At 46.1% G+C, this 27,803-nt stretch overlaps 1 protein-coding gene across 6 annotated transcripts in view; it reads left to right on the forward strand.

Moving 5' to 3' along the window:
- The window catches only part of CHST10 (carbohydrate sulfotransferase 10), a 30,541-nt gene extending 17,140 nt beyond the window's left edge, over window positions 1–13,401 (forward strand). For all 6 annotated transcript variants that reach the window (XM_033125007.1, XM_033125003.1, XM_033125005.1 and 3 more), the window contains 4 exons: window positions 470–561; window positions 6,568–6,802; window positions 8,875–8,980; window positions 11,316–13,401. In XM_033125007.1, the coding sequence (XP_032980898.1) occupies window positions 470–561; window positions 6,568–6,802; window positions 8,875–8,980; window positions 11,316–11,853 (971 nt within the window). In that variant the 3' untranslated portion in view covers window positions 11,854–13,401. The remainder of the gene's footprint in view (window positions 1–469; window positions 562–6,567; window positions 6,803–8,874; window positions 8,981–11,315) is intronic.
- Window positions 13,402–27,803: the final 14,402 nt, after the last annotated feature.

The following is a 27,803-nucleotide window of genomic DNA, read 5'->3' on the forward strand; positions in this document are numbered from 1 at the left end:
TCTTAAGTGAAACGTCTGTTCATGTCTTGCCTATTTGCTAATTGGATTTTTTCTTTCTTTCTTTCTTACTGTTTTGAGAATTCTTTTCATATTCTAGATACTACTTACTCCTTTGTCAGATAATGTGGTTTGCAGATTTTTCATCTGGTCTACAGTTTGTTTTGCCATGCTCTTCATAGGGTGTTTTGCAGAGTAAATTTTTTATTTTGAGGAGGTTCACTTTATTAGTTTTTGCGAAGAATTTCTCCTATGTTTTTAAGAAGTTCTGTAGTTTTATGTGCCTGTAGGTGTCCAGTTGCTCGAGCGCCATTAGTCGAGAAGACTTCCTCCTCTCCTGAATTGCTTCTGCACATGTCAGATGCCAGTTGGGCATATTTGGGTGGATCTGTTTCTGGGGCCTCTTTTCTGTTGCAGCGGCCTGTGTGTCTACTCCTCCATGACAAGGTGTTCTGACCTGTCTGTCTCCTAGCCTACAGCGCCAAACAGGAGTTCCTGTTCCTGACAGCCATGCCGGACGCGGGGAGGTTGCCGGGAGAGAAGCACGTTCCCGAGGAACTGAAGGTGGGCACAGCAAGGCAGGGGCACTGTCCCCTCCAGCCCCGTCAGCAGAGGAGCAGGGCCACCTCTTCCCATTCTTACCTGTGGGGTCTCCCTCTCACCTGCTCCCTGCCTGCAGCCCCTGATGCGTGGGCACTAGCTTCTCCTCCCTTTGTGTGCTCATCAGCTATTTCCACTTACCATTGTGTTCTGCTTTGTAGTCACTGTTTTTGTCACTTCTGCATGTTTCTGCTCATCTTTTTAGCTTCTCTTTGGGGGAGGCACGGCCACGTCTATTTTTGTGTCCCTCGCAGTGCTTTGTACATCACGGCTGCTCTGTAAATGTTGATTGTGCTGAATTCCTGACCAGCCGAGAATGAGCCTTGCCAGGGGAGTGGAGCGTGTTGGGCAAGGTCAGGAGAAAGCCCAGGGCACGGGAGAGGATCTGCCCCAGAATCAGGGAAATTTAGAGTTAGAAGGGGTCTTGGGCAGAAGAGCTTTTGTTCCGCCTGGGAGTGCTGTGGAGAAGAGAACTGAGTTTAGGAAAAAGGCTAATCAGCCCAAATTCCGTGGGAGTTAGTGGCGGTGCCCAAGGCTGCTGACTTGTCCCCAGCATTCACCTTCCGTGACCTTCTGACCCAGATCTTTCTCCTCAGGCTCTTTTTGCACATAAATCCCTAGCCATCCCTCAGCCAAAATGAGGGGTGGGGTGTCCTCTTAAGTTCCCCTCTCACATGTTGACCCCCCCATTCTGGGTCTGGAAAATTTAGGGTGCAGTTGTGCCGGAAGGAGTGAAGTGGGTAGAGCAAACTAAATACGTAAATCAGCCCAGAGTTAAACCACAGAGAAGGGACAGTTCCTGTCGGTGACTTGTAGTGTAAGGACAACAACTTAGAACCCAGCAAAGGCTAAACAGCACGCACCTGGCCAGAGGGACGTGCTGTTGGAGTTAACATTCCACAGGACACGGACGGAATAAAGATCAAGTCTGCACGGCTCTTATGAGATGGGCCTGGAGTGTTGCTTTTCGGTTAAGATGTGTCCCAGGGCAAGGAAAGTGCGGATGGACAGAGACACGAAACAAACCTGTAGGAAATAGGAGGGTGGCTCTACTAGAAAGAGTTAAGGAAGTTGATGTTTAGTGACTTGGATCAATGATGACACCAAGGAAGGGTGAGAGTTTTGCAAGAGGAATAAAGAAAGTGCTTTGAGACAGCACCACTTGGATGCTGCAGCAGCATTGATTGCATAGGAAAAAACAGCATTCTGGGGGGGAGGGCGCGCTTCCTAGAAAGACTGTTGGCCTCCAGGAGCCACTGAGGCTGAAAAGACGACACCTCCACGTGCCTTACAGTTTACAAAGCACTTCACTGGGTTTGAATATGTCGTGGACAGCAAGTAGTGGGCCTGGGCTTTCGGCTCAGTTCTCTGTCTCCTCCTCCTGCCGCCCGATCCCATTGATTCTCATAACACTCAGATGCAAGGAGAAAACTCATATAAGGAGAAGGACATGGGGACAGCAGTCAGACACAATTCTCTGAGACCAGGAGTCATCAGATGACATTAAACTCAGCACGTTTTCCCAAAAGAAAGGATTTTTGAAGGAGATCAGGATGCATAGCTTACCTTTAAAAGTTTATTTTGTACATAATGTAGCTGAATATTTCAATGGGAAATAGTAGAAAATGGTATCAGATATTAAAATTGGTTTTGTATACGTGCAAGGGAAAAAAATAGAAAGCACATTAGTGAGAAAACACACCTGACTGAGAACAATTTTTTTCCTTGTATTTAATATTTAAGCTTGAAGAAAAGCAAATTTAAAAGTGACAGATTTTTCTGCAGTTTCTTAGTAGAACTTGTGTGGAGGTGCTGCCCCATGATGCACTGCTCCTTAGTGTTGTTTGTGATCAGGATTAGATCTGAGGTTTAAAAAAATTGGAACAGACTGAGAGGAAAGGAGAGACTCTCTGGATAAGTGAGCAAGTGTTGGGGTCCACGAGAGAATGAGGTTGCGTTAGATCCCATTTATCAAAGCAGGAAGGCAGGTGGCTGATGCTGGTCCCTGGAGACGTGTGAGGTCCCGGCAGCTGGCAGTGCTTTTTGGGGAAGACCAGAGGTACGTCTGCAAAGGAGCAGAGGGGTAGGGGTAGGTCTGCAGTGCCCACTCTCATTTCCACAATGTCTTCACCTCAAGAAGTAGCTGTTAGGAATCCCCAAGACATTCTTCCCTCCACCAGGGACACCCAGGAAATTCTGTCCAACACAGGAGACAGCGAGAGTGTCCTGGACGAGGGCCTGGTGTCAGGGAGTTTGGTTCGAGTAGATCCAGGAAGAAGAGCAGGGAGCGGGTGGTGGGGAGAAGCTCTGTTGTCCCGGTATTTCCAGTGCGCCTGTTCTCAAGTGTTCTAGAAGGCTTACATCCTTTTCCCATGTTGCAACTGGCCCAGTCCCTCGGGGAGGACAGGTTGATACCACTGCACCGTTAATGGATTTTCTGGCAAACCTAGAGCATTTTAACGGCTATAATAACAAGGGCATTTTGGCCCATTTAATAAAGTTAATTTAGAAGAACCATCTGCTTTGAAATCTTGGGGAGAAGTTCTGTGTGACTTTAAGGGAATAAATAGACACAGCAGCAGAAACATTTCAAAACGCTGACAAACAGGATCAGACCTAGAGGTGGCCAGAGGGGGGGGATCGGAGGAAATGGCCACCCTACTCAGAATTGCCTTTCCCTCACCTACACACACACACACACACACACACACACACACTCTCACACACACACACACTCACACTCACATACACACACACACACACACACACACACACGTGTGCACATGTGTTCTTACTCAGTTGAGGCTTTCCCGGTGTCTCCACGAAACGCTGTGACTGTCCAAACACAGAGTAAAGACTCAGTAAATGTTTGTCATACAAATGTTTCTGCTCCCTAACAAAGCAGTAGAATTCTGAATTGAAGCCTCTTGTGTTACAGACATTCTGAGTTCTAAAGCTGTCCCAAAGGGTCTGTGCCATAATTGGGAACTGGAGCTTTTTTGGCTTTTTTTAAGTCAACCTTCTTTTGAGAAGGAAAATCAGATGAGCCCATCTTGTGTCTTCCTTGCCAGCTGTATGATTCATCTCTGATTTACTGGGCAATGCGAAGGCCCTGAGGAAGACTTCAGGAAGTGGCTGGAAAGAGTGGTTGTCACTCTGCAGAAAAAGGGAGGAAGGGAAGAAGAAAAGGGGCCTGTGGATGGAAAGAAAGGGACACACCAGCCCTGCAAGGAAATCCAGAGTGGGCTCTGATAGAGGGTTGTGGTTCTACTTAATGGAAGGTTGAGCTGAAGGAAGAGAGAAAAATGCTGTGCTGTCTTTGCAGAACCGCCTTTAGATACAGAAAATACCCAAATATGGTAGAAATAATTTACGGAGGACTTTGAAGAGCTTTCTAGAACTTCCTAGAAGTCTTTTTACGTGCCCCCCCCCAGCCAATATTTTTAAATCAAGTATTTTACGAAAAAGTAATATATACTTGCATATTTTAAAAAATACCCAAAATTGAAATAAAAAACATCAACTTTTGTATATTTCCTTTTTCAAAACCATTCGTTCAGGTGTTATACATATACACACACATATATATACATATGTATGTGTGTGTATATATATGTACAAGGTGTGATTAAAAGATAATGGTGAATGTTTAAATTAAAATAATTATTACAGTAAAAGACACATTGCCATTAGTCCCCCTCAAAATACTCCCCCTCGCTTCTAACACATTTATTCCATCGTTCTTGCCAATTTCTGAAGCAGTTCTGGAAGTCCTCTCTTGTGAGTGTCTTTACTTCATCCTCCATCACAACAACGCTCTATGTCCCACATTGCTTCTGGTACAGCAATTTCTGTCAAATAAAAACATCACGGTGTGTCCTCATCTACCTTATTCATCACATCTGGCACCGTGCAACTTCTGGCTCTTCCCCAAAGTCAAAATGACCGTGAAAGGTACACGTTTTTTAATCAATTCAGGACATCGAGGCAGCCACAACAGTGCAACTAAAGACACTCACGAAAGAGGACAGAGCTGCTTCAGAAAATGGCAAGAACAGTGGGATAAGTGTGTTCGAAGTGAGGGGCAGTATTTTGAAGGGGATTAATGGCAATGTGTCTTTTACTATAATAAGTTTTTTTGTTTAAACATTCACCATATTTTTTGATCACACCTCATACACACATATATATGTACATATATATGTATATGTGTGTATATATGTGGTCTGTGACTCCATTTCCCCAAGATAAGCATCACAGTTATGTTTCTCTGTAACTGTTGAGGAGAGGGCAGGGTTTTGCTTGGCCCCTTGTTGTACCAGAGTTTAGCCCCTGTGGGTGAATGCTGGAGCACCTCCTCTCATAGGCCTCCTACTGTGTTTCCCCGAAAATAAGACCTAACTGGAAAATAAGCCCTAGCATGATTTTTCAGGATGACATCTCCTGAACATGAGCCCTAATGCGTCTTTTGGAGCAAACATTAATATAAGACCCGGTCTTATTTTCAGGGAAACACGGTAACATAAGATTATTTTTTCCCTCTGTCTTAAATAAACTCCTTCCCCACCCAAATATCCCGATGAAAGGACATTTCCTGAACTGAGGCTATAGGTGGAAAGGGCTTGCTGCCTTCCAGGCAAAATCAGTGAAAAGACCCACACTGACATGTGGTAAAAGGTTGAAAGTGCTAGAACCATGAGAGTAAAAATGCTACAAGCCACTCAGGAATTAAAAAATGGGTTGCCTAGAAAGAAATGACAGTTGGGGGGGGGGGGAGTCATGGATTTCTCTGCAGTATTCAGTACGCAGTGAGGCCTCAGTTCAAGAATTTCTTGTAGGGATCTGTGACTCCAGTATTTTCCTCGAGTTGTATTCTATGTGAAGGCAGAGGACCTGTCTTAGCTGCACCTGGGCTAGAAGTGCCACTGACTATATAATTTTTTTTTTTTTTGACGGGGGAAAATATACCTCAAAGACCTATTCCAGATAACGCAGAGATGAGCAAAACCTCACTTCGAAATGAAGACATCACAGAATAAAAGCAGCACAGCTCTTTCCTCATGCATCTAGGGTCCTAGCTCAGAGCCCCAGCCCCAGGCTGTGCTCCCAGCTGTCCTGCAGCCTCGGTGCTCATGGGGGTGGGTGCTCAGCACGCCCACTTCTGCTTGCTTTTGGGCTCACTCTCCTGGTAGGCAAGGGTTTCTGGTATCACAGCCTGTACCCCACAGTGCATACACTTTGCTCACCTGGTTTGACGACTGGAGGACAAACCAGTGCCACGTGCTCCTGCACTTGCTCACGGGGCCTAAACCTCTGTCCCATGGGCAGGAGTGCCAAGCAAAACCTTCCCCCTCCTTTACTGGCATTACAGAGAAGCAGCGTGATGTGCTTGTCACTGAGGAAATGGAGTCATGCATTTTGCATTTTTAAAATGTAATGACCTAAGGTGTTTTGTTTTTTAATTAATAAACCAGATATACTGTTTCAATAAACCAGATACACTGTTGCACCAAAATATCTTCAGAACAGTCACCGTGTGTGTAAACAGTTTGTCCTTAGCTGTAGTCCACACATGCACACTCAGAATCACATGGGGGGAAATGCTAGGAAGAACGAAGGGGACAGAGACTGGCCTTTACTAAAACCCCTGAGTGAAAATCTCCCGCTGTTTCTGGGAAATGATGGGCCATGTTGCCATCAGCAGAGTGACAGGCAGACAGCCCGCTCACCCGCCCCTGGGTTTGTCCACGCTGAGGCTGAAGGAACGAAGGTTCGCTGTCTCTGAGCTCTGGTCCGTCATATCCTTAGAGCCTAATCCCAGGCCCCCGAGGGAGACTCAGGCCGGAGAGCCCTCTGTGTTTGTGAGGCAGCTTCTCTGGATGAACTGGCGGTCTCAGCAGGGCCTCGTGGGGGGCCTCCTGTCTTCTAGTGATGAAGCCTGAGCGCCTTTTGCCTCCCTGTTCCTTGCAGCCGACTGGGAAAATGCTTTCGGACAGCCGGCTTGTTCAGCCCCTGGTCTATATGGAGCGCCTGGAGCTCATCCGAAACGTCTGCCGGGACGAGGCCCTGAAGAGCCTCTCGCACACAGCAGTGTCCAAGTTCGTCCTCGACCGAATATTCGTCTGCGACAAGCACAAGATCCTTTTCTGCCAGACTCCCAAAGTGGGCAACACCCAGTGGAAGAAAGTGCTGATGGTGTTAAATGGTGCGTGCTGCAGCGCTGCGCCGTCGTCCGTGGCCAGCAGGGATGGGCCCGGGAGGGTCACTCGGGGCGTCTCCCCAGAGGCCTGGTGACCTTACAGAGAGTTCTCTGATTTTCCTGTCAGTGTTATCCTTCAAGAGTTGGTTCATTCAGATCCTGCCTGTTTTCAAAGGGCCTCCCCGAAGGCCGGGGTCTCCTCACTTCTCACTGCAGGGTCCCCATCTCAGGCAGCCTGGCCACCCAGCAGATTCGTCCTTCAGATTCATGGCTTCTTACTAGTCACAGGCTCTGTCCTTGTACGTCAAGGGTCCAGGCTCACTGAGCCACCAGGAAGCTGCTGCCACAGCTGCCTTTCCTGGAGTGAGAAGAGCCCACACCCAGTGCCTGGGAGGGGAGCCCTGCCGGTGGGTCTGGGGGCGTCTTCACCCTCAGACAAAACATTCTGTGCCATTTGGGTAAGAAGAGATGGTTCCCATTTCACAGCGAGCGTCCATATTCAGAGGGTGTGTCTGCCTTGTGTCAGGAAATGTGATGTTTCCTCAGGAACAAATTATGAGCAAAGTGACCTCATACATTACAGTTTTGATTACTTACCATGCTTTTCAGACACTGTGTTTATTAGTTTAAACTCCACTTTGAACTGGTCCAAGGTCATTATGGGCTCTGCTGGTTCAATTCAGCTTGAAAAAACACCGCGTTTCAGCCCACAGCAGTTGACTCCTGGATCAAGCATCAGACCTGGGAGCACGGTGGGAGGTGGCCCCCGCTCTGCTCTCAGAGACAGTGCTCAGTTTGCTGTCATTTGGCCTTTTCACTGGTTGGTTGGAAAAAAGCGAGACACTGGCCTCATTTTTTGGTATATAATGAATGTGCTTCTTGAGTAATCGGACAGCGTGTTGGATTTTTGACGTTGTAGACTCAAGTTACAAATCAAATTTAAAACAACGAATATATGAAAATCTGAACAAATCTGCTACCACAGCATGAAGTATGGGCTGTTAAGGAAGAAGTAAACACCCACTTACAAGGGCAGGACAAAAAGAGGAGCGGGTCTGCCAGGTAGTTTGATAGAAAACGGGCCGCCATTGTGGCTGTCTGCCGTCGTCCCTGGCCCACTGGGGTGGGGACAGGTGCCTGAGCAGGTCCAGGAGCACGTCTGCAGAGCTGGGTCATTTCCAGCCTTGCTCATTTCACAGCCATCCGCAGCACCTAGCACAGCCCTGCGTTGGTGTGTGAGTGTTTGGGGGAGGAATGAATAGAACAGACAAGGCTGTGGCCGCTGCTTAGATGGCCCAGCGGAGATTCTTCCCTGCCAGACTCTGCGTATAGCACGAGATTAACACGATGGATGTGAAGGTTGCAGAGGCCTGGCTAAAACCTCCGGTCATGCCATTTTATTTCCATTTGTCTCAGTTGAAAAAAGAGTAAAGAGCCTGCTCCGCGCACCAGCTCAAGGCCAGGCCCCCCGGCTCCTCCTCAGCCTGGCTCAGGCCCTGTGGCCCTGACCCTGGCCTGTGTGCTCCTCAGTCACTCCTTGTGCTGCTGCTTCAGCGTCAGGTCAGCCCCACCACGTAGCCGGATGGTCCCAGCACATCCCTGCCACGTGCCTGTCCCGGTGCTGTGAGGTTCCCGAGGAGCCCCCTGAGGCGTGAGGGGTGTGGGTGCTGGAGCACCTCGCCTGTTGGGAGGGTGTTGTGGGCGTGGTCTGGCATCTGCCCCGTTTCGTAGTAGAATAAGTACCCTGGTTGTCGGCATCCTGTCTGCACGCAGGGATCTTTCTTTCATGGCCATTTTAACCCAGGTGCGGTGTTAACAGCAGATGCTGCCCTTATCTCCATCCCGTGCTCCCTCCGTCCCGCGACCTCCCTCTAACTTCTGTTTCCTCGTTGGCTTACGGATTGCCAAAAGCTTTTTTTCACTGTCTCATCCTGCCAGGAGAAGCCATGGGAATTCAAAGGCCTCGCCATGGATTTCGGGAATGGCTTGTGGGGGATGTGGGTCCAGGTTAAAAGATGGGCATCTTCGTTAAGGGAGGCACTGCGCCAGCCAACTCACCTTCTCCCCTTGCTTCCCAGGGGCCTTTCCTTCCATCGAAGAGATCCCTGAAAACGTGGTTCACGACCATGAGAAGAACGGCCTTCCCCGTCTCTCCTCCTTCAGTGATGCAGAAATTCAGAAGCGGTAGGGGCAGTTTCCTACAGGAGGGGATTTTGCTGTTACAAAACCCTGGACGCGGTTCTGTACTTGCCGGGTACCCCACAGTGTGCCAGGAAATCCTGGGGGCTCTTGGTTTGCATTGGTGAGAGACACCTGAGTACACCCGGCATTCAGTGCCTTTAAATTCACGAATCTTGATGAGAATTTCAGAACGTCTCTCTGCCCTTACCTTCATGCAGTCCTTTAAAATGAAAGTTTGGTCATTTTCTTAATAGAAATCAGTGGTCTTTTTTGCTCTGCTTTGGTCGTGTTTTATGGACTCCTTATTGAATGTGTTCGTTATTTCATGAAAAAGGGATTTAGGTGGCGGGGAAACCCCACTTCGTTTTTCACTTTTCTCAAAGGCATTATGCCTGCTTCCAACCGTGGCTGCCCGAGGGGCGGTGTGGACTGGGCCCCGCACAGACCCAAGAGGCAGACCCCAGTGATCACGGCAGGAGTGGACGCTGGCGTGTGAAAAATTACTTAGCTAATAAATTGAAATGTTCTCTTCATTAGCTATGAAATGGCCCCGTAGAACAAGGTTTAAAAGGAATAAGAATGTCAGGGACCCACCAAACTTTGGCCTCTTGCTCCTCACCTGCTTTTCAGTCCTTCTGCCCCGGTCACACGGTCTTCCCAACTTGTACAGAACCTTCAGGTCAGAGGTGCTCCCGGGCCAGGGCCTCCTGTCACCCTCCTACGCACTCCTGGGTCTTGTGAGGGAAAGGCTGAAGCCGTGCAGAGCCTTAGTGTCAGCACCGCGTAATAACAGCAGTGTCCTCGCTGTGCTGTCACCGTCACTGCCGCAGGCCCTTCTAGTGTAATGACAGCAGTGTCCTCGCTGTGCTGTCACCATCACTGCCGCGGGCCCTTCTAGTGTAATGACAGCAGTGTCCTCGCTGTGCTGTCACCATCACTGCCGCGGGCCCTTCTAGTGTAATGACAGCAGTGTCCTCGCTGTGCTGTCACTGTCACTGCCGCGGGCCCTTCTAGTGTAATGACAGCAGTGTCCTCGCTGTGCTGTCACCGTCACTGCCGCGGGCCCTTCTAGTGTAATGACAGCAGTGTCCTCGCTGTGCTGTCACCGTCACTGCCGCGGGCCCTTCTAGTGTAATGACAGCAGTGTCCTCGCTGTGCTGTCACCATCACTGCCGCGGGCCCTTCTAGTGTAATGACAGCGGTGTCCTCGCTGTGCTGTCACCTGTGCTGTCACCGTCACTGCCACAGGCCCTTCCAGTGTAATGACAGCAGTGTCCTCACTGTACTGTCACCGTCACTACCACGGGCCCTTCTAGTGTAATGACAGCAGTGTCCTCACTGTGCTGTCACCGTCACTGCCACGGGCCCTTCCAGTATAATGACAGCAGTGTCCTCACTGTGCTGTCACCGTCACTGCCACGGGCCCTTCCAGTGTAATGACAGCAGTGTCCTCGCTGTGCTGTCACCGTCACTACCACGGGCCCTTCTAGTGTAATGACAGCAGTGTCCTCGCTGTGCTGTCACCGTCACTGCCGCGGGCCCTTCTAGTGTAATGACAGCGGTGTCCTCGCTGTGCTGTCACCGTCACTACCGCAGGCCCTTCACACTGGTGCCACTGCGCCACCGCTGCCACTGCCGGCAGCTCTCCCAGGCCACCTTTCCTGCCAGCTGCAGCCTGAAGCCTTGCTCTCCCATGTTCTCTTACCACCCCCTCTTATTTTCCCGCCCCTGTCCTGTCAATTTTGAATTGAGTTTTTAAAGATAAACCCTTGAAGTAACTTTCTCTGGCCTCAGCTGTTCCTGACTCATTTAGAGTTCCTGCCCTTAGGATTTTCTGCCCAGAAACAAAACTTTTCAACATTCTTGAGGTTTTGAAATACTCACGTAAAACAAAACATGGGTTAAATAGATGTTTTCTCAGTGATCCACGAGGATGGGTCCTGTGGCCTTAGACAGTTAAAGTTTCTTTTTTTTTTAAATTTAAGTTTATTGGGGTGGCAGTTGTTAGTCAAGTTACATAGGTTTCAGGTGTACAATTCTGTATCACATCATCTATGTCTCACATTGTGTGTTCACCACCCAGAGTCAGTTCTCTTTCCATCACCATGTATTAGACCCATGTCCTCTCCTATAAAGGCGTTAATGACAGGATCTGCTTTCTGGTGACGGCTGAGTGAATTAAGTAAGAGATGCACGTGTTGCGCTGGTGTCGGGACCCCGTGAGGGTTCAGGAAGCGATGATGGCTGCTCCAGCTGTTCTCTCCTCCCCCTCACCCCCACAGCTGTTGCCACCAACAGCATCAGCTTAACCTCATTTCTCTTCATTTTTTTCCTTTAGCTTGAAAACATACTTCAAGTTTTTCATCGTAAGAGATCCCTTCGAAAGACTGATTTCTGCGTTTAAGGATAAGTTTGTTCACAACCCCCGCTTTGAACCTTGGTACAGGCATGAGATTGCCCCTGGCATCATCCGGAAGTACAGGAGGAACCGGACGGAGACCAGGGGCATCCAGTTTGAAGATTTTGTGCGGTACCTGGGCGATCCAAACCATAGATGGCTGGACCTTCAATTTGGGGACCACATCATCCACTGGGTGACGTACGTAGAACTGTGTGCACCCTGCGAGATAACGTACAGTGTGATCGGCCACCACGAGACGCTGGAGGACGACGCCCCATACATCTTAAAGGAGGCGGGCATCGACCACCTGGTGTCGTACCCCACCATCCCACCGGGCATCACCATGTATAATAAAACCAAGGTGGAGCTCTACTTTCTGGGCATCAGCAAACGGGACATCCGGCGCCTGTACGCTCGTTTCGAAGGGGACTTTAAGCTCTTTGGGTATCAGAAGCCAGAGTTTTTGCTCAACTAATGCATTGGACTCAGATAATGCAGTGAATTCAGATATCTTTGTTAGAGCAGAGGCTGAGCAGGTGGAGATACGAGGACAGAAAGGACACTCCTTGGAGGTCTGCTGCAGTCTCCAGCGGGCCTGTGTGTGCCTCAGCTGGTGAAGCTGCACCCTGACCGTTACGGCTTAGTTTGAACATCCGGTGCACTGAGGGCCTCGCCCACCACCCCTGCCAATGCTGTTATGCTCTCCTTGGAAGGGGAAAAGGACAAAACATTTGCAGCCTGACAGACCGGGAGGAAAAATTATACAGCGTTAGGAGTCCCTTCCCTTAGCTGTTAATGAGGCGGGCGCCCTTGCAGTTCCCCTGGATGGTGGAGTGGTCCTGCCTGTCACCCGGGGATTGCAGGAGTGGCACCCAGTCCTTTCAGGAGACATGAGAAGCTAATGGTTCACAGAAATTGCAGGGGCTGATACAGGACCACATCTGGTAATAAAATTACACCTCCAGTTTTCATCTTGGCGCTGCTGTAACCACAGAGGCAAACCATTTTTTCCATGACTATCTTCCTATGAAATTCAGTGGTGAGCCACGGGCACTTTTTGGCAACCCACCTGTCCAGAATACATGCCTGTGCACCACTAGTCCCTATTTGTGAACCTCTGCCTGCCAAGTGATTGTATCATTCAGCCCAAGAGATACAATTTTGGAAAGTGAGGGGACTGTAGGTTCTTTCGACCCGAGAAGGGGAACATGTTTGGGGGTTTTAGGAGAACGTGGCACGGTGAAAGGAAGAGCTGGATGAGTTCTGGCGCTCGGCTGCTGTGCACTTGGGCATGTCCGTCTTGATTATTGTCCCCCTCTCCTCTTCGTTCCACCTGGGTGGGCAACGGGGGCTTCTCTGCCTGTGTCCTCCAGGGCAACCCAGACAACATGGCAGCATTGCAGAGTCAGCGTAGTTTACACGTTTCAATTTCTTTTCGTCTCAGCAAAGCGCTCACCACCGGACGGACCCCTTTCTGATAATGCGATCGTCCCAGACTCTAAGTTGGATAACGAGGTTCACCAGCAATAAAACCCTGGACAGAGGCAGCCTCAAGTAGCGCATCTCCCGTGCACCGAGGAGCAAGCCACGGCCACCAGATGCCACCTGACCATGAGGGCCCTTGAGATACGGGACAGTTTCCCAACTGAAAAGAAGACCCAAGTGCCCAACTCTGTGCAGTGCCCACGAGCCCACCTTTTCTTCCAGGCAGCCTCAGCCTTCCCTTTCTGAAAAGGGCTGCCTGAGTTTGTAAATGTGAAAGTAAAATAAAAACATGTGCCAAACCTGGCTTGTGCTCCAACTCCAGGGAAGGTTCTGTGTGGCCATGCACGGTCCCCGAGGCCTGGTAGCAGTGATGGGTGTGCAGGCCTGCGTGGATGGCTGCTGGTGACAGGACCGTGGAGGGAGGCCAGGCCCAAGTGCGACCCACCGCAACCTTTATTGGGGGTAGGGGGCGGGCGTCGACAGTGTGATAGAGCCTCTCATCCTCAATTGACACACAGGATGTAACGTGCGTTACTTTTCTATAAAGTTTTAGCGAAGTCTTGTTCACACCTAATGAGCTGATCGATTACCTCTTTCCTAGTTGAAATGTAACAGTGTGAATAATGTGTGTGAATTGAAGGCCTTAAAGTTAGTCCTAATTTAAAAAAAAAAAAAAAAAATACTATTTTCTCTCAGAAATAAAGGTTGGGCACCCGGGGTCCCTCCTTGACCCCTTAACCCCTTTGACTTTTAGATTTATTTATTTATTTTTTTTTGGCATTTACGTCATTTTCCTAACAGATTTTGCCAAACAACTAGAGATCACCACCAGAACATCTAGACATGTCACAGTCTGTCCAAAATAATGGGTTTCCCATCCCCACCGCTACCCCCTGTGGCTCCTGACCCTGCACAGCCGCCCCTGGAATTCCGCAGCCCCTCGCCCTCCACTGAGGTCCTTAACTTTCTTCTATCTCCAAAATCCACTTCCTTCCGGGCCTTAAGAGTGAGTGTCCAGTTCTGTCACTTGAGGCAGTTTTTCCCCACACAGCTACCCAGACCAAGCTTTACAAACATGACTTGGAGCCAACCTGGCCATGTCCTTCCTGGCAGCCCGTGCCCTGACTTCACTGGGGACCACCCTCACATGGCAGGCGTCGTCACCCCGACGGCTGACTCAGCCTGCGCCCACAGCTGTTCCAGGAGCCATGTGCCCTCAGCTCTGGGCCTTCTGGGCTGACTGGCGACCTGTCACGGGCGGGGCTGGAGGGCCACCACAGGGCCGAGTGCCAAGATGGGAGCGAGCCAGGGGTGCCACCATGGGGCAGGGTACCCGCTCATTCCCAAGCAGAGGAGACAACTCCAGGTGAAGTGATGGGCAGCCAGAGAGGGCAGCTGGTGGGAAATGTCTAGGAGTAACATTGAGCTTATTCCAGAGCTGAGCAGAACAGCAGGCTCACAGGAGAGGAGAGGCACGGGGAGTGCCGGGAAGGGGCTACGCAGGCCCAGGTAAGTGGGCACGGTTTCCAGCCACAGGGGCAGCAGGTACGTGGGGAGGATTAGAGAAGAGGGCAGGAATTAATTTGTCTTCCTTGCCCCCAAGCCAAACTCTGTCAACTTAATACTAGTTACCTTGCAGCCATCCAAAACAAGGTTTGGGTGGGAATATCACCTCCATAATCTGCGTTTTCCTCAAGGCTGAGTCACTTTGTTTACCTGGTAAGTCTTAATGGGCCTTGGTCAAAGCCTTTTTTATTCTTATTTCCTATTGTCTGGAATTGCTAATACTCAATGTTTGTAACACAGCAAGGGCCCAAATTTCTGGAATTTTTGTTTCTGCCTGACAATTAAAACTAGCCAATTCCCTCACTCTCTCCCTCTCCCTCTCTTTCTCTGTCCTCCCTCCTTTCTTTTCCTCCCTTCCCACCTCAGCCCTCCCTTGGTAAATATGGAGGGGAACAATCCATACACTTTTCTCATTTTGCCTTTTTCCCACCACTTTCCCTAGCGGTCTCTGTTTTCTCTCTGTCATCCTTACTATCACAGGTGACAGTTTCACTCAGTATTTCACCACAGTATAACCTGAGTCTCAGTCTTTGCAGCTACAATATCTTTTTTTTCTTTGCCATCCAACCTCTTACCACTAAACTATTGTCGGTATTTCAAGTTTTTGTAACTGCAGCCCCAATATCAAAATACCAATTTATTAGGTAACTTTACCTGTTGTAACAAATAAACATCAGGATTTCAGTGACATACTACCATGCTTAATTCTTGCACACATAACCATCCAGTGGTCTGTTCCTGAAAAAGGCAGGGATTTTTTTCCTTTTATGAGTCCGTCATATCCAAGGGTCTCGTGATGAAGAGCATGGCGGAGCACTGGGGACATTATGGACCAGCTGTGGAATTGGGACACATGTCTTTTACGTTCTTTTAGCCCAGGAATTTCAAAGGGAGATGAGAAATATTTCTGGCTTAATAGACATTTCCTGGTGACAGTTCACCACCTTGTTTCCTGGTGCCAGTTTCACCAACTAGACAGATAATAACGCCCTATGTAAGTATAGTGTTCTATTTATAAAGCTTTAATGTAAATAATAGGAATAGGAAGTAGGCTTAGCAGTTTCATTATCTCCATGTCATACAGGGCGAAATGGATTCAGAAAAGTCAACCTGCTCAGGATTATATAAGTATTCATCTGGTTTTAGGTCCAATGTGTAAAGAGCTTGGAAGTTGTCAAACCTGTGCTTAACAAGAAAAAAGCTGACAAAACTGAAAAAAAAACAACGCTTTTTCTTGTGCTCGTCAGAGAACCGAGGTGACAAGGTGAACTGCTGGCCTGAGATCTGGAGCGATGGTGTGAATACAGAGATTCTCCATGGTATGAATACAGAGATTCGCAGCTGAAATCGGTTTACCTAGAGCGGAAGCTGCTGGAGCCATAAGCTGGTAAGATCCCTTGTATGGTGATTTTGAGCAATTGCTGGAAGGCTGAGTGTGGGCCAGCTTGAGAGTGAGAAACTTCGAGAGGCCAGTTTTACAGTGTTCTCCAGATTTTCCTGAGGACTCCATCTGTTTCTTATGGCGAAGAGTGAAGAAAAATTCCCTGCTGGCTCTGGCAGGTGGGGGCAAAAGGCCATCATTTTGAGATGTGCCCAGAACATTCTCTATGATAAAAGCCTCTTCTAGGGGAAAAGACTTTACCAGAGCCTTATCCCACATGGGAGAAGGACATTTACCCAATTTCAGCCACCTCAAGCCTTCCTTTCTCACCTCCGGGGTGAAAAAATGCTAAGAATCTCTTGTGAAGGTCACAGCCCAGAAACACAGGCCCAGTGAAAGACTGAGATTGAATCATTAAAATTATAGGACACTTTCCCTTCCCCCACACCATGCCACCACATCAATAGGAATCAAATATAACTGAGTGCAGATTGTTTAAGGGGGAGTTCTTAGGGAAGCCTGAAGGCCGCAGAGACAGGAACAAGGACACTCAACACAAGCCTCTGGCACCTACAGTTAAGGCAAACATCAAACAGCCCAACTCCTACCAGATTACCGTACATCCTCACATCGAAAGGCCTTTCACCTTAGTTCCTATTATCTCTTACACGTGTCTGAGTAGTAACAAAAAAATTGCAAGGCATACAAGACAAGAAAAAAACAATCTGAAGAGCATCAGAACCAGACTCAGCTACGACACCAATGTTGGTATTATCAGACAAGGCATTTAAAATAATTGATTAATAGGGTGAGGGCTCTCATGGAAAAAGTAGTCCCCATGAAAGAACGGATGGGTAATGTAGGCAGAGAGAGGAAAAAGTCAGGAAAAATCAAAAGGAAATGCTAGAAATCCACAACAATGAACAGAGTGCCTTTGATGGGTTTCTCAGCAGAAGGCACAGCATATGAAGCAGGACGGTGTTACGTGAAGGTGAGCTTAGGTAAGGTGTACACATCTATGCAAACGTGTGCAACCGCTAAATAACATAAAAAGGAAGTATAATTAATATTCTAAGAGGAGATAAAACGGAATCAAAGTGTTCAAAACCAAAGAAAGCAAACAAAAAGCAATGACAGCACAGTGAATAAAGAAGTTATAAATGTGACAGTAATCCAATTCCATCAGTAATAACTTTAAATGTGAATGGTCAAAATACACTAATTAAAAGAGAGATTGCCAGAGAGGATAAAAAATAAGACCCAACTACATGCATTTATAACAAACCCACTTTGAATAGAAAGATGATAACAACTAGTGAGTAGCAGAACCAAGAAAAACCTTATTCATTAACTTCAGTCACCTGTCCTCTTCCCACAGCAGAGAACATCAAAGGATTACAGAGCCAAGTTTGGCTTCTAGGAAGAGCAGAGCCTCTCCTCACCTGTAACATGTATGTCAAGGTGGATAAACGAGGTCATTCTCCTGCAGGTCTGTGAGCGCTGACTGTGATGGCCAACAGAACATTGGATCAAGTAACCCTAACTGCTGTTCACCCTGCAAGGAAGCTTCAGGTCAGTTATCCATTATTGGAAAGCATTTTGTAAACGGATGTATCTCCTCACATTACCTGCGCTCCTTCACCCCAACCTTCTCCCACCTAAGACTGTGGGACCTTCAAGCTCAGGGACTTTTTTCATTTATAATTGAAGGTCTGGATCCTGAACACAGTAGGTGCTCCATAAATGCTGGATTGACTTGGTGTAGTCACTGAGCACAATGTTTTTACAGGGACACTTATCGACCCTCTTTGTTACCTATCTGCTGTACACCGCCAGCGTGGCTGCAGCAACCACCGGGCCTCCCTTCTCCACAGCCGCCAGCATTCAACAGAGGAGGAAGTTATGAACGGAAGGTGCTTCCACCCCACCCCCCATCCCGAAGATTCATGAGCAGCTCTTCTACTTCCTGCCCAACCCATTCCATAGCTTTAGGACAGGGATGCTAAATAAAGGGACGTGCACACACACACGCTAGCCGATTTCTAGATGTGCTCTTATTGTCTATCATTTTCCTTTTTCCTTAGGAAAGGACAATAACAATTTTGTCAAAGAACAGGAACAATTTTCACTTTAATCTCTTAAAGTAACTGAAGTGTGAGATATACTTTAGACCTCCTGTATATGATAGCAAAATTATCTGTGAACATTTGGCAGCTCAACTAATGACAGGTCACAGTGCTTTGGAAGTAAGAACATGAGAGTCTCACCTTGACTCAGCCAAGCTGCCTCTGGCTGCCTCACAGGTTAGAGTAACGCTTTGTCGAAGGACGATAATGCCCCTTCATGACCATTGCTTTGAGGTCTTCATGGAAAACTCTGAAAATCCAGGTGCTAAGGAAAAAGTATTCCTTTTGCCTTCCTCCTACGTCTCCTCTGCAACAATGGATTTGAAGTATCTGGTTCACACACCTTTGGGTTCTGTATCAACGCAGGAGCTATATTTTCTAAATTCATAATTATGACCCATATCCTTACAGGAATAAATATGCTCATATCTCAATAACAAGCTTTCATGCTGACATTGAGATACAAAGTCAACATAAGCTTAGAATTGTCCTCTTGCTGCTCCAACCAGGTCTCATGCAGCTCTATGGCTGAGCCCCTGACGTCTTGATGCTCAGACACTGGTCTGGATTCTAGACCGTGCGTTGTTCAGAACCTCAGACCTGAAGACCCCCCAACCTGGTTATGGATGGGAATGCTGAACCAATGTTAGTCGCCTTCCCTGGGCCCTGGCCTTCTCCCACTAGATCATGATGCTTCCTCTGGGGCTCTGCAGCACCTGCTGTGCCCTCCCCTTAGGCAGAATCCTGACTGATAGACCCTGAACAGTGGTATTCTTTGGCTACCCAAGTTTTGGCATGATTGATTTAAATTAGCATGCCCCAAATAATTTCCTAAAGTCAATAAATTGATTCAATAACCATGAAGCTCATTGATCAAAATAACTTTTTTTTTTAAGTATATGGTTTTCATGAAACTAGAGGTGATAGATTTTTTTTTTAATTTGGGGTTTTTGTTGTTTTTCGTCTTGAGATATAAATGGCACCTATTTTAAGTCTACAGTTTGATTTTTAGCAAATGTATATAGTTATGCAGCTGTTACCACAATCTAGTTTTAGCACATGTCCATCTCCCAAAAAAGGCCCACATGCCCATTTGAGGTCAATCCCTGTGCTTACCTCAGGCAACCGCTGACCTTTCTGTCTCTACAGTCTTGCCTTTAATAGATAATTCACAGGAAGGGAATCATACAATATGTAAACTCTTGAGTATGGCTTCCTTCCCTTAGCATAGTCTTTTAGGTTCATCTATATTGTCCCATGTATCAGTATTTAGTTCTTTTTCACTTCTCAGTGGGTATTCCGTCCTGTGGAAATACCACATTTTATTTATCCCTTCACTATGTCATGGATATTTGGATTGTTTAAAGTGTTTGGCTCTTATCATGCTTATGTGAACACTTATATCCAAGTCTTTGTAGATACATGTTTTTATTTCTCTTGGGTATATACCTCAGCGTGGAATTGCGGGTCATAGATATTGTTTAAGGAAAAGATAAACCAATGTTATGACTTTAAAGACATTTCTCAAGAGCAAAAAAAAAACACAAAACGAAACTAGAAGCAACCTTCATGTTACATAGAGAGTAAAGCTAAAGAATTAGTCATAAGCAATTACACTGCAAAATTATCTAGAAACTTGAAGGGTACTAATAAAAATAGCAGCCATGTATTTTCTAGTCTTCCGTTGGCCAGTAGATATTAAATAATTATGACCCAAAGCTGTGGACTTCTGGGCCAGAGAGCACCCCACAGAAAAGTACAGTCAGCCTGGAGAGCTGGGAGATCTCAGAACATCTGCTCTGGCAACCCCTTTACTTCTCCCCCAGAATATCTGCATGAAACCTTATGGTTAATTTTAATTAATTTTCTGATGTGTTACATTCCCATTATGGTATCTCTCATTGATCTTGAAAATAGCCAAATGTGGAAATCAATTTGGGGTAAATCTAAACTGGAGGGAAGTGTCGAGGACGTCTGACTTGCATGCCATTATGTACACTTCTAAGTATCAGAAGACTTACACTTGGTAGGATGGCAGAAGTGGGAATACCCATTATGCAGTTGGGGACATCGGAGAAGAGGCGCTGCACAAGTTCAGGGGGTCCTCGGGCCACTCCTTACTCACAAGCTGTCCTGGTGCAGCAGTTTTCCTGCCAGCATTGTTTCACCGTCTTCCTCCATGGAGCACTGTTTCCTATTCTAGTTCCCGCTAAGCCAGATTCAGAGAAGTTCACTAAGGTATTTCTAGTTGCTACATGGGAGGGGGGAGAGGGTGGGGTGAAAAAAGTGAAGGGATTAAGAAATACAAATTGGCAGTTACAGAAGTGTCACAGAGATGTAAAGTACGGCATAGGGAATATAGTCAATAATATGGTAATAACTACGTATAGTGCCAGGTGGGTACTACACTAATTGCGGGATCACTTCGTAAATTATATAAATGTCTAACCACTGTGCTGTACACCTGAAACTAATATAAAATAATAGTGAATGTCACTTGTAATTGAAAAATTAAAAAATAATTTAAAAATGACAGAATGATGACATACGAAATACTACTGTACTGAAATTAGGCCCAGAACAAACATGGTCAGATTTTCTCTGCTGAAGAGCAGGTAGAGAATAAGAAATCAAACAAACTAAATCTCAGAGCTATGGAAATAAAAAGTTTGTTAATTTTGTTAAATCATAAGCTCTAAAAACAGTGGAAAGATTCCCATCCCACAAGATAATTCTTAGTAAAATGCTACAAAAAGCCTGAAGAATTTTGATGTTGCTGGTCACAGTTTTAAATCTGTGACCCCTTGCTTTGGTCTTTGTATAATTTCACCATGATTTTCCTCATGCTGGAACTTGCCCCAGTGATAGTTGGACTAAGTCAAGATAACTCCCTGTGTCTTGTTCTGAAAAGAATGAGGACCTACTGTGAGTCCAGAGGAACTGTTCTGTTTGTGAAGGGCTGTCTTCACCTGCAGTGAGGAAAGCAACTGTCTGCCACAGAGGGCTCAGCTGCCTGGCCTGAACGCACACTCCTCGGGACTTTGGTGGGGGTTCCATAAAAAGAAATCTTTCCCCAGAATTGCACACTTACCAGCATCGACAAAGGCACGTAGCTTCATGAGTAATTTTTCTATTGAGCAACTGTTCAAACTTCAAATTATCTTATAGAAAGGTTTTCCTGCTTAATAAGAACCCAGAAAACATAGTAAAATCAAGAAATGCAGAAAAACTTGTTGTGTGTATTCAGATATGTATATCTGTGTGTGCATGTGTGTCTTATCTGTACACTTATACACACGTATCCATATATCTATACCTATGTGTAATTTAGGTTAATTTCAGTAAGCCTACAGCTTCCATTCTTGGCAAACAGATATCAAATGCATGCTTTCTTTTTATGTGACACACTGGAGTTTTCCTGCTTTAAAAGCTTTGTGCTCCACACCTTGACTTCCCTTGTTATCATGTATACACTCCACTGACAGCCTTCAATCTCTGTCACCTGATAGAATTGTCTCCCCTGCGGGGAAGCCACAGCGTCCCATTGCTTCCTCCTTCCCAGTATTAATGGAGGATGGCTTTAAAAACTGTAGGTGGGAACCCACCTGTGAATGCAGTTACCTGGGGAGGTAAAGTCCTTTAATGCCAAGAGTAGAAAGTAGGGGGCCGAGACATGGGTCCTAGGCCTAGAAACAGCTGTGAATGCTGACAATGCAGAACGGATAGGTTTGCTTTATGTCTTGAATTTTATTTTAGCTTATTGCTTGCTTTTTCACCAGATGATTGTGCAGAATGGAAACCAATAGTGGTATATGAAACTGAGTTATATATAAGAATTACTTTGTGAAGAAGATTTACCAGAACATTGTGGAAAGGATTTGTCCAGAGAAATTTCCATTGTAATGTTGTATATGCTCAGGTTCAGGGAGTTGCAAGGGCCCCAGAGCTTTTGTCTGATCAATAGCCTCAGTAGCACTCAGCCAATAACTCCATTAATAGAAACGATGGCTTGTTTCTGCTTCTGGCAACAAGTTACGAGCATGAGAAGTGACTGCTGGTCACTTTATACACAAATCCGTACCACCTCTCACCCACTGTGTCATAGATGTTTGGAATGTTTTCCACACCTTATTTTTACACTCTACGAATCCTGTAAAGTCTGTGTCTGATTTTAAAAAAACCATCCAGGGAAGCGGTCCAAGATGGCAGCCTAGGAGACCTGGAACTCATCTCCTCCCACGGACACACCGAATCGATAGCTGTGTATGGACCAGTTCCCTCTGAAACCTAGATGAACTGCCCCTTTAGGACAAAAGATAAAAGGACCATGTCGTGATCAGTAGGAGGCAAAGACACATGCTCACACCAAAAAAATATCCCACCCCAGGTTGGGACACACAATATGGAGGGATCTCATCAGTCCAGTGCTTCTCCCAGAGGAGCAAGGAGTGTGTTTGTCATGCAGGAGACCCTGCTTGCTGCTCCATGTGTCGCGCGGGGCAGCCTGTGGGGTCTCAGCTCCTGCTCCCCACATAGGAACGCAGGATGTGGCAAGACCAAAAAGGAACACCCACAGAGCCATAGGTATGGGAGTCATACCACTGTAGTCTCACTGGACGCTGGGCGAGACACACATAGTAGTAGCCACATGATCTGCAGTCCGCCATTCACTTCTCTGCCTGCCAACCAACCAACCAATCAACGCAGCCCCACAGTTACATCAGTAGCCAATTGGCTAACCGGTTACAGCTGACGGCCAACCAATCACAGTTGATGGTCATTCACTACCTGAGCCAGCACCTCCCCACATGAGGCCCAGAGCCTGGAAACTGCTCTCTGGGACTCTGTCCCCACAGTGTGCTTTACATCAGGCACCTCAACACTTGGAATCTCCACCAGAGAGATGAACCCCCAAAACCTCTCTGGCTTAGAAAACCAAGGACTTGGCTGCAGTCCCTCCCCTTGTGATGCAGCACAAAAGCAGAAGTTTGAAGAGCACCTAGTCCTAGAGTATATGTGAAGGAGATTCATTTGCTCCTCTGAAAGCATCTGCTGGAGGAGTAGGGGACAGTTGAAACTCTGGAGACAGAGGCCCTGGCGAATCCCATTTCTCCATCTTCACCTGTCTTGCTAGCACAGGCGGGTGAGCTCAGATGTGGCACCCTCCTCCTGCCTTGCCAGGCCCAACAGAGAAGCTGTCATGGCACTGTTCTGCTGCCTTGCTGAAGCCAGAGAGTGCAGGCAGTTGCCGCATTCCCCGCTCACTGGCTGGGGCAGGCAAGTGCGAACAGTTGGCTCCTGTGCTAAAGATAGCGGGCATGGGCTGTTCAGACACTGCCTGGCATAATGGAGTGTACGTGTGGCATATGCTGAGCAGCACTGTCTGAGGAGTGTGCCCTGCCCTGCCCTACCGCACAGGAGACTCCTAATTCCCACGTGACCGAGTGGAAGCCAACTTACAGATAACCAAACATCATGGTGAAAACAAGACCACAGTCAGCCCTTGCTCATCCAGGAAGCAATTAACTGTGACAGGTATAGAAGGAACCTGATCAGAGGGGCCGACCCCCCAGAAGCATCCTTAATTAGCTTGAGAATTAGTCAGCAATTAATTTGAATGAATTTCTGACTGTCACAGCCCAGGAGAAGAAAGCCAGGTGGCTGGGTGGGCAACCCAGGAATGGCATTCGTCTGTGGGGGAGAGACAACGGGGAGAGACCTGAAGCCCGGTCAGCCCAGGCTGCTCTGGGAGGGAGCCAGGACTGGCCACGAGCCCTAACCAGGAAGGGCAAAGCTCACCAGGTACTGCTGAGCCTCAACAATAGTTAATCCACAACAGGTAGCCCCAAACACAGTGCAGAGGTGATAGCACGCAGTAAGGGGATTCCTGAAGGTGGGTTTCTGAGGAACCCCATCGTGACAAAATAGGAGCTCCTCCAATCTGGCCCTGGGGTGCTTCCCACTGCTCTGCCCAGGCTTTCTATGTGGGAGGGTCAAGTCTGACCCCTACTGTGCTCGTGAAGTGTAATCTGGCCTCTTCTAATTGGGCCCATACACTATGGCTGCCTTAAATTACTCCCAAACATGATATAATCTTGGTCACTCTAATAATGATAATCTTTCTGTCTGGTCCTTTATACTTTATGTGGCACTTCCATATACACTAGCTCATTTGATGCTGAAAACAGCTCTGGGGATTGAATAGAACACTGGTCTATTTATAGATGAGGGAATTGAAGCTCCAAGTCACATAGTTACAATCATATAACATAATAATTATAATCAAGCCTGGAATCCATGTTTCTTTATTCCCAGGCAAGTCATCTTATCCATCATATTGATGGGTTGTCTATTGCTCTTATTGTCCATTGTAGTGTCCTGGAATAGTTTTAAATTAATCTTGCCGAGTGAAGAGCCTGGGGGAAACTTAAAATACCAGTTACTTTTTCCTTTTGGAATGGCTGGGGGAAGAAAAGCTCTTTGCCTTCGTAATTTTCTTCCATGAGTTTACTTCACTTATTTTCCACATTAGGTTTAAACTGATCTTAAGAAAGTATAATAATCGTTTTTATTTCAGTAATAAATATTGTGTATTTGGGATAGTTCATTCTTTATTATTTCATGCATTCAAAAATTTATGTTTTTCTCTGGGATACTCCACCTATCCACTTCAACTTTCTGTCTGGAGGCACATTCTGGACCATGGGGCAGGGAGGGGAATCCCAAAGACAGAACAGAATCCTCTGAGTTTAGGAAACAGAAATTGGAGTACAGGCAACTGGAAGTTGTGGGACAGAGTACAAGAGAGGAGAGATATACATAGATATACATAATTAAAGAGAGAAAGAACTACAGAAATTTTCATGGGTGTTCCCTTGAGTCTTTACAGAATAATACGATGTACAGGATAAGACCCCATGAGGTAGGGCAAATAGAGAGCAGAGAGTAATGAGATGAATGGTTCCCAGGGCTCACACAGTCCTAGGAATTATGCAAGTTCACATTAACCAGAGTAAAGAGTCCTTCTTAATCATTCAGGCGTTCAACATCATCAGGCTACATGTTGTGGATTAACTATTATTGAGGCTCAGCAGTATCCAAAAGAGCCACCCACATCTTAGAAGTGAGGCTATCCTAACCCTAAAATAAAAGTAGCTCTAGATCCATCATAACAAAGCTTAAAAGAAGCCTCAAAAGGAACCAAACATAACTTAACTTGCTACCAGAACCATGCCCTATTTTTTAAAAAGAAAACAAAATCCAGATACTCATAAAAATAAAATGTACACTTTCCAGCATCCAATAAAGAATTACTAGACATGCCCCCAAAAAAAACAAAAACAGAAAAAAAACGTGATCCATAACTAGGAGAAAAATCAGACAATAGAAACAGATCCAGAAATGGTAGAATTGGCAGAAAAGGTCATTAAATCATTAAAAACAGTCATTATAATTATGTTTAAGTGTTTAAAGGAAAATATTGATCTAGTGAGGAAAGAAGTGGAAAATATGTATAAAAGAACCAAATGGAATCTCTAGAGATCAAAAACTATGGGAAAAAATTCACTGGATGGAAAGAAAATTCACAGATAGATCCTACAGAAGAAAAGATTAGTGAACTTGAAGACAGCAATAGAAACTATCTGAAATGAAGCATGAAGAGACAAAAGACTGGAAATAAATGGATAGGGCCTCAGTAACCTGTGGGACGATATCAAGTAGTCTAGCATACATGTAATTGGAATACCAGAGGAGAAAAGGAAGGGCAGATACATTCGAAGAAATAATGACTCCCAAACCCCCAAATTTGATTTTAACTATATACCCACAAGCCTAACAAACTCAATAAACTGCAAGGAGAGTAAACATAAAGAAATATACACGAAGACACCTCAGATTCCTGAAAACAGTGATAAAGAGAAAAACTTAAGAGCAATCAGAAGGAAAAAAAGGACATAGTTCGTAAAGGCGAACAAAGAAAAATCACAGACTTCTTATCAGAAACTATGCAAGTCAGAACAGTGAAATCACATCTTTAAAGTGCTGAAAGAAAGTAACTTTTAACTTAGAATTCTGTGCTCATCAAAAGTAGTTTTCAAAAATAAAGGCAAAATACTTTTCTTCAGAAAAAAAAATCTAGGACATTAAAGCCCAAAAGGTGGGGTAGAGGATAGGAGTGTATTGTTTCAAGTTGCTTGCCTTACTACTGAGGTGATGTGATAACTACCAAAGTTAACATAACAGCCAGCATGAATACGTATTTTCTTTTTATTCCCACATTTTTTTTTTTCTTTTTAAGGAGGATGCAGCTCAGAGTGCCCCATGTGGGGATCAAACCAGCAACCTTCGTGTTACTAGCACCATGCTTTAACCAACTGAGCTTACTGGCCACCCCATGAATACGTATTTTCAACTGTAAGTCAGTTCTCTGCTCAAAAACCCTCCAGTCGGGTCCTGCCTCACTCAAGGTAAAAGCCAAAGTCTCCACAACTTCCTCTGAGGTTGGGTATAATCTGAAGCTCCCCCAGTTCTCACCACTACTGTGACCTCAAGTAATAATACATGATCAGAAATTCATGTTTATGAGCCTTCTTTCTTTTATAAAGTTTCATCGTGAATCGTGATTATCTTTCCTCTGGAAATTTTGAAATACGCCTTTTTAAGATTTAAGGCACAGGCCCAAATAATGCCAGCCTCTTTTCCTTGTTTCCTTGTCTGTAATTCACTCGGACATAACCAGGAATTTCTCGCAAGTTCCCATCACTCCCACTCTGCCAAGTAGTCCTTCCTCTTAGATTAGAATTAAGGTCAGAACAGAAGTTCCTGCTCATTGCCTTAACTTGCAACATGATTTTTTAATAGAAAAAAAATTGCCTAAAATAAATCACACTCTGCTTGAGCAGACTTCCAGCAACTGCTAAAATAATGCACTCCTGTGATAATTTTCGCTTGTCCCAATTTTACATTCTGTATTAGGCAACTATAATCTGTATGAAGAAACCAAAAAAAAAAAAAAAATGTATAAATATAAATAGGCCTAGGCTTGGCAAGAGGTAGTGAGAAGTTTGGGCTCAGATAAGGGCTTATTGTCTACTCTAACCTCTTTTCTAGCCTGTATTTATTCACAAACTCTCACATCAATATCAAATGTGCATAAATGGTAAAGAAATTTCTGTAACATTCACGGAGCTCTTACTGACTCCCATTCAGCTGTTATGAAACCATATCAATGAATGTATGAGCTGGGAAACATTATTTAGCACAATGGACTTCCTGTGTAGCATTGGGGTATATACAAGTGTGGTTTAACAAATCCGGAAACTGGGAAAGAAGCAGCATCACTGGATATAGCAAGATGGGTTAGCACCAGCTCCTCAGGATGGGTCTGGGGAAGATGGAAAATTCCTCTAATCGGAAGCAGAATAACGTGCAAAACTGGGCAGGCAAGAGGGAGGTGGAGAGCCGAGGGGAAGCCTTGAAGGGGAGCCTGACCTTCAGACTCCCTGCACTTCCGGATGGGGAGGCAGTATAGAAATAAGGTGAATGTTTTTCAAGTCAGGGAAACTGCCCTGTGTCCTTGAGGCCAGATTGCCACCACCTTGGGCCATGAAAGGGCACAGCTGGGGTTCTTTCTTCCCCTTGTTCAATAACTAAAATCATTATATTTAGGGTCAGAATATATTTAAATAGAAAATAAAATACCAGTTAAATCCAATCAGGTTTTAAACTATTGTTCCATATCAATGTCTCATTACCATGCTTGATGCTGAGGTAGGATTTTCTCTTTGGTCCTCGGCATTTTGGTCCTCGGCGTTTGCCAGATTTCCTGTGAGTGTTATCATGCCTATTGAGATTTATTAGCACCAA

Source organism: Rhinolophus ferrumequinum, chromosome 13, assembly GCF_004115265.2.
Source record: "Rhinolophus ferrumequinum isolate MPI-CBG mRhiFer1 chromosome 13, mRhiFer1_v1.p, whole genome shotgun sequence".
Lineage (NCBI taxonomy): Eukaryota > Metazoa > Chordata > Mammalia > Chiroptera > Rhinolophidae > Rhinolophus > Rhinolophus ferrumequinum.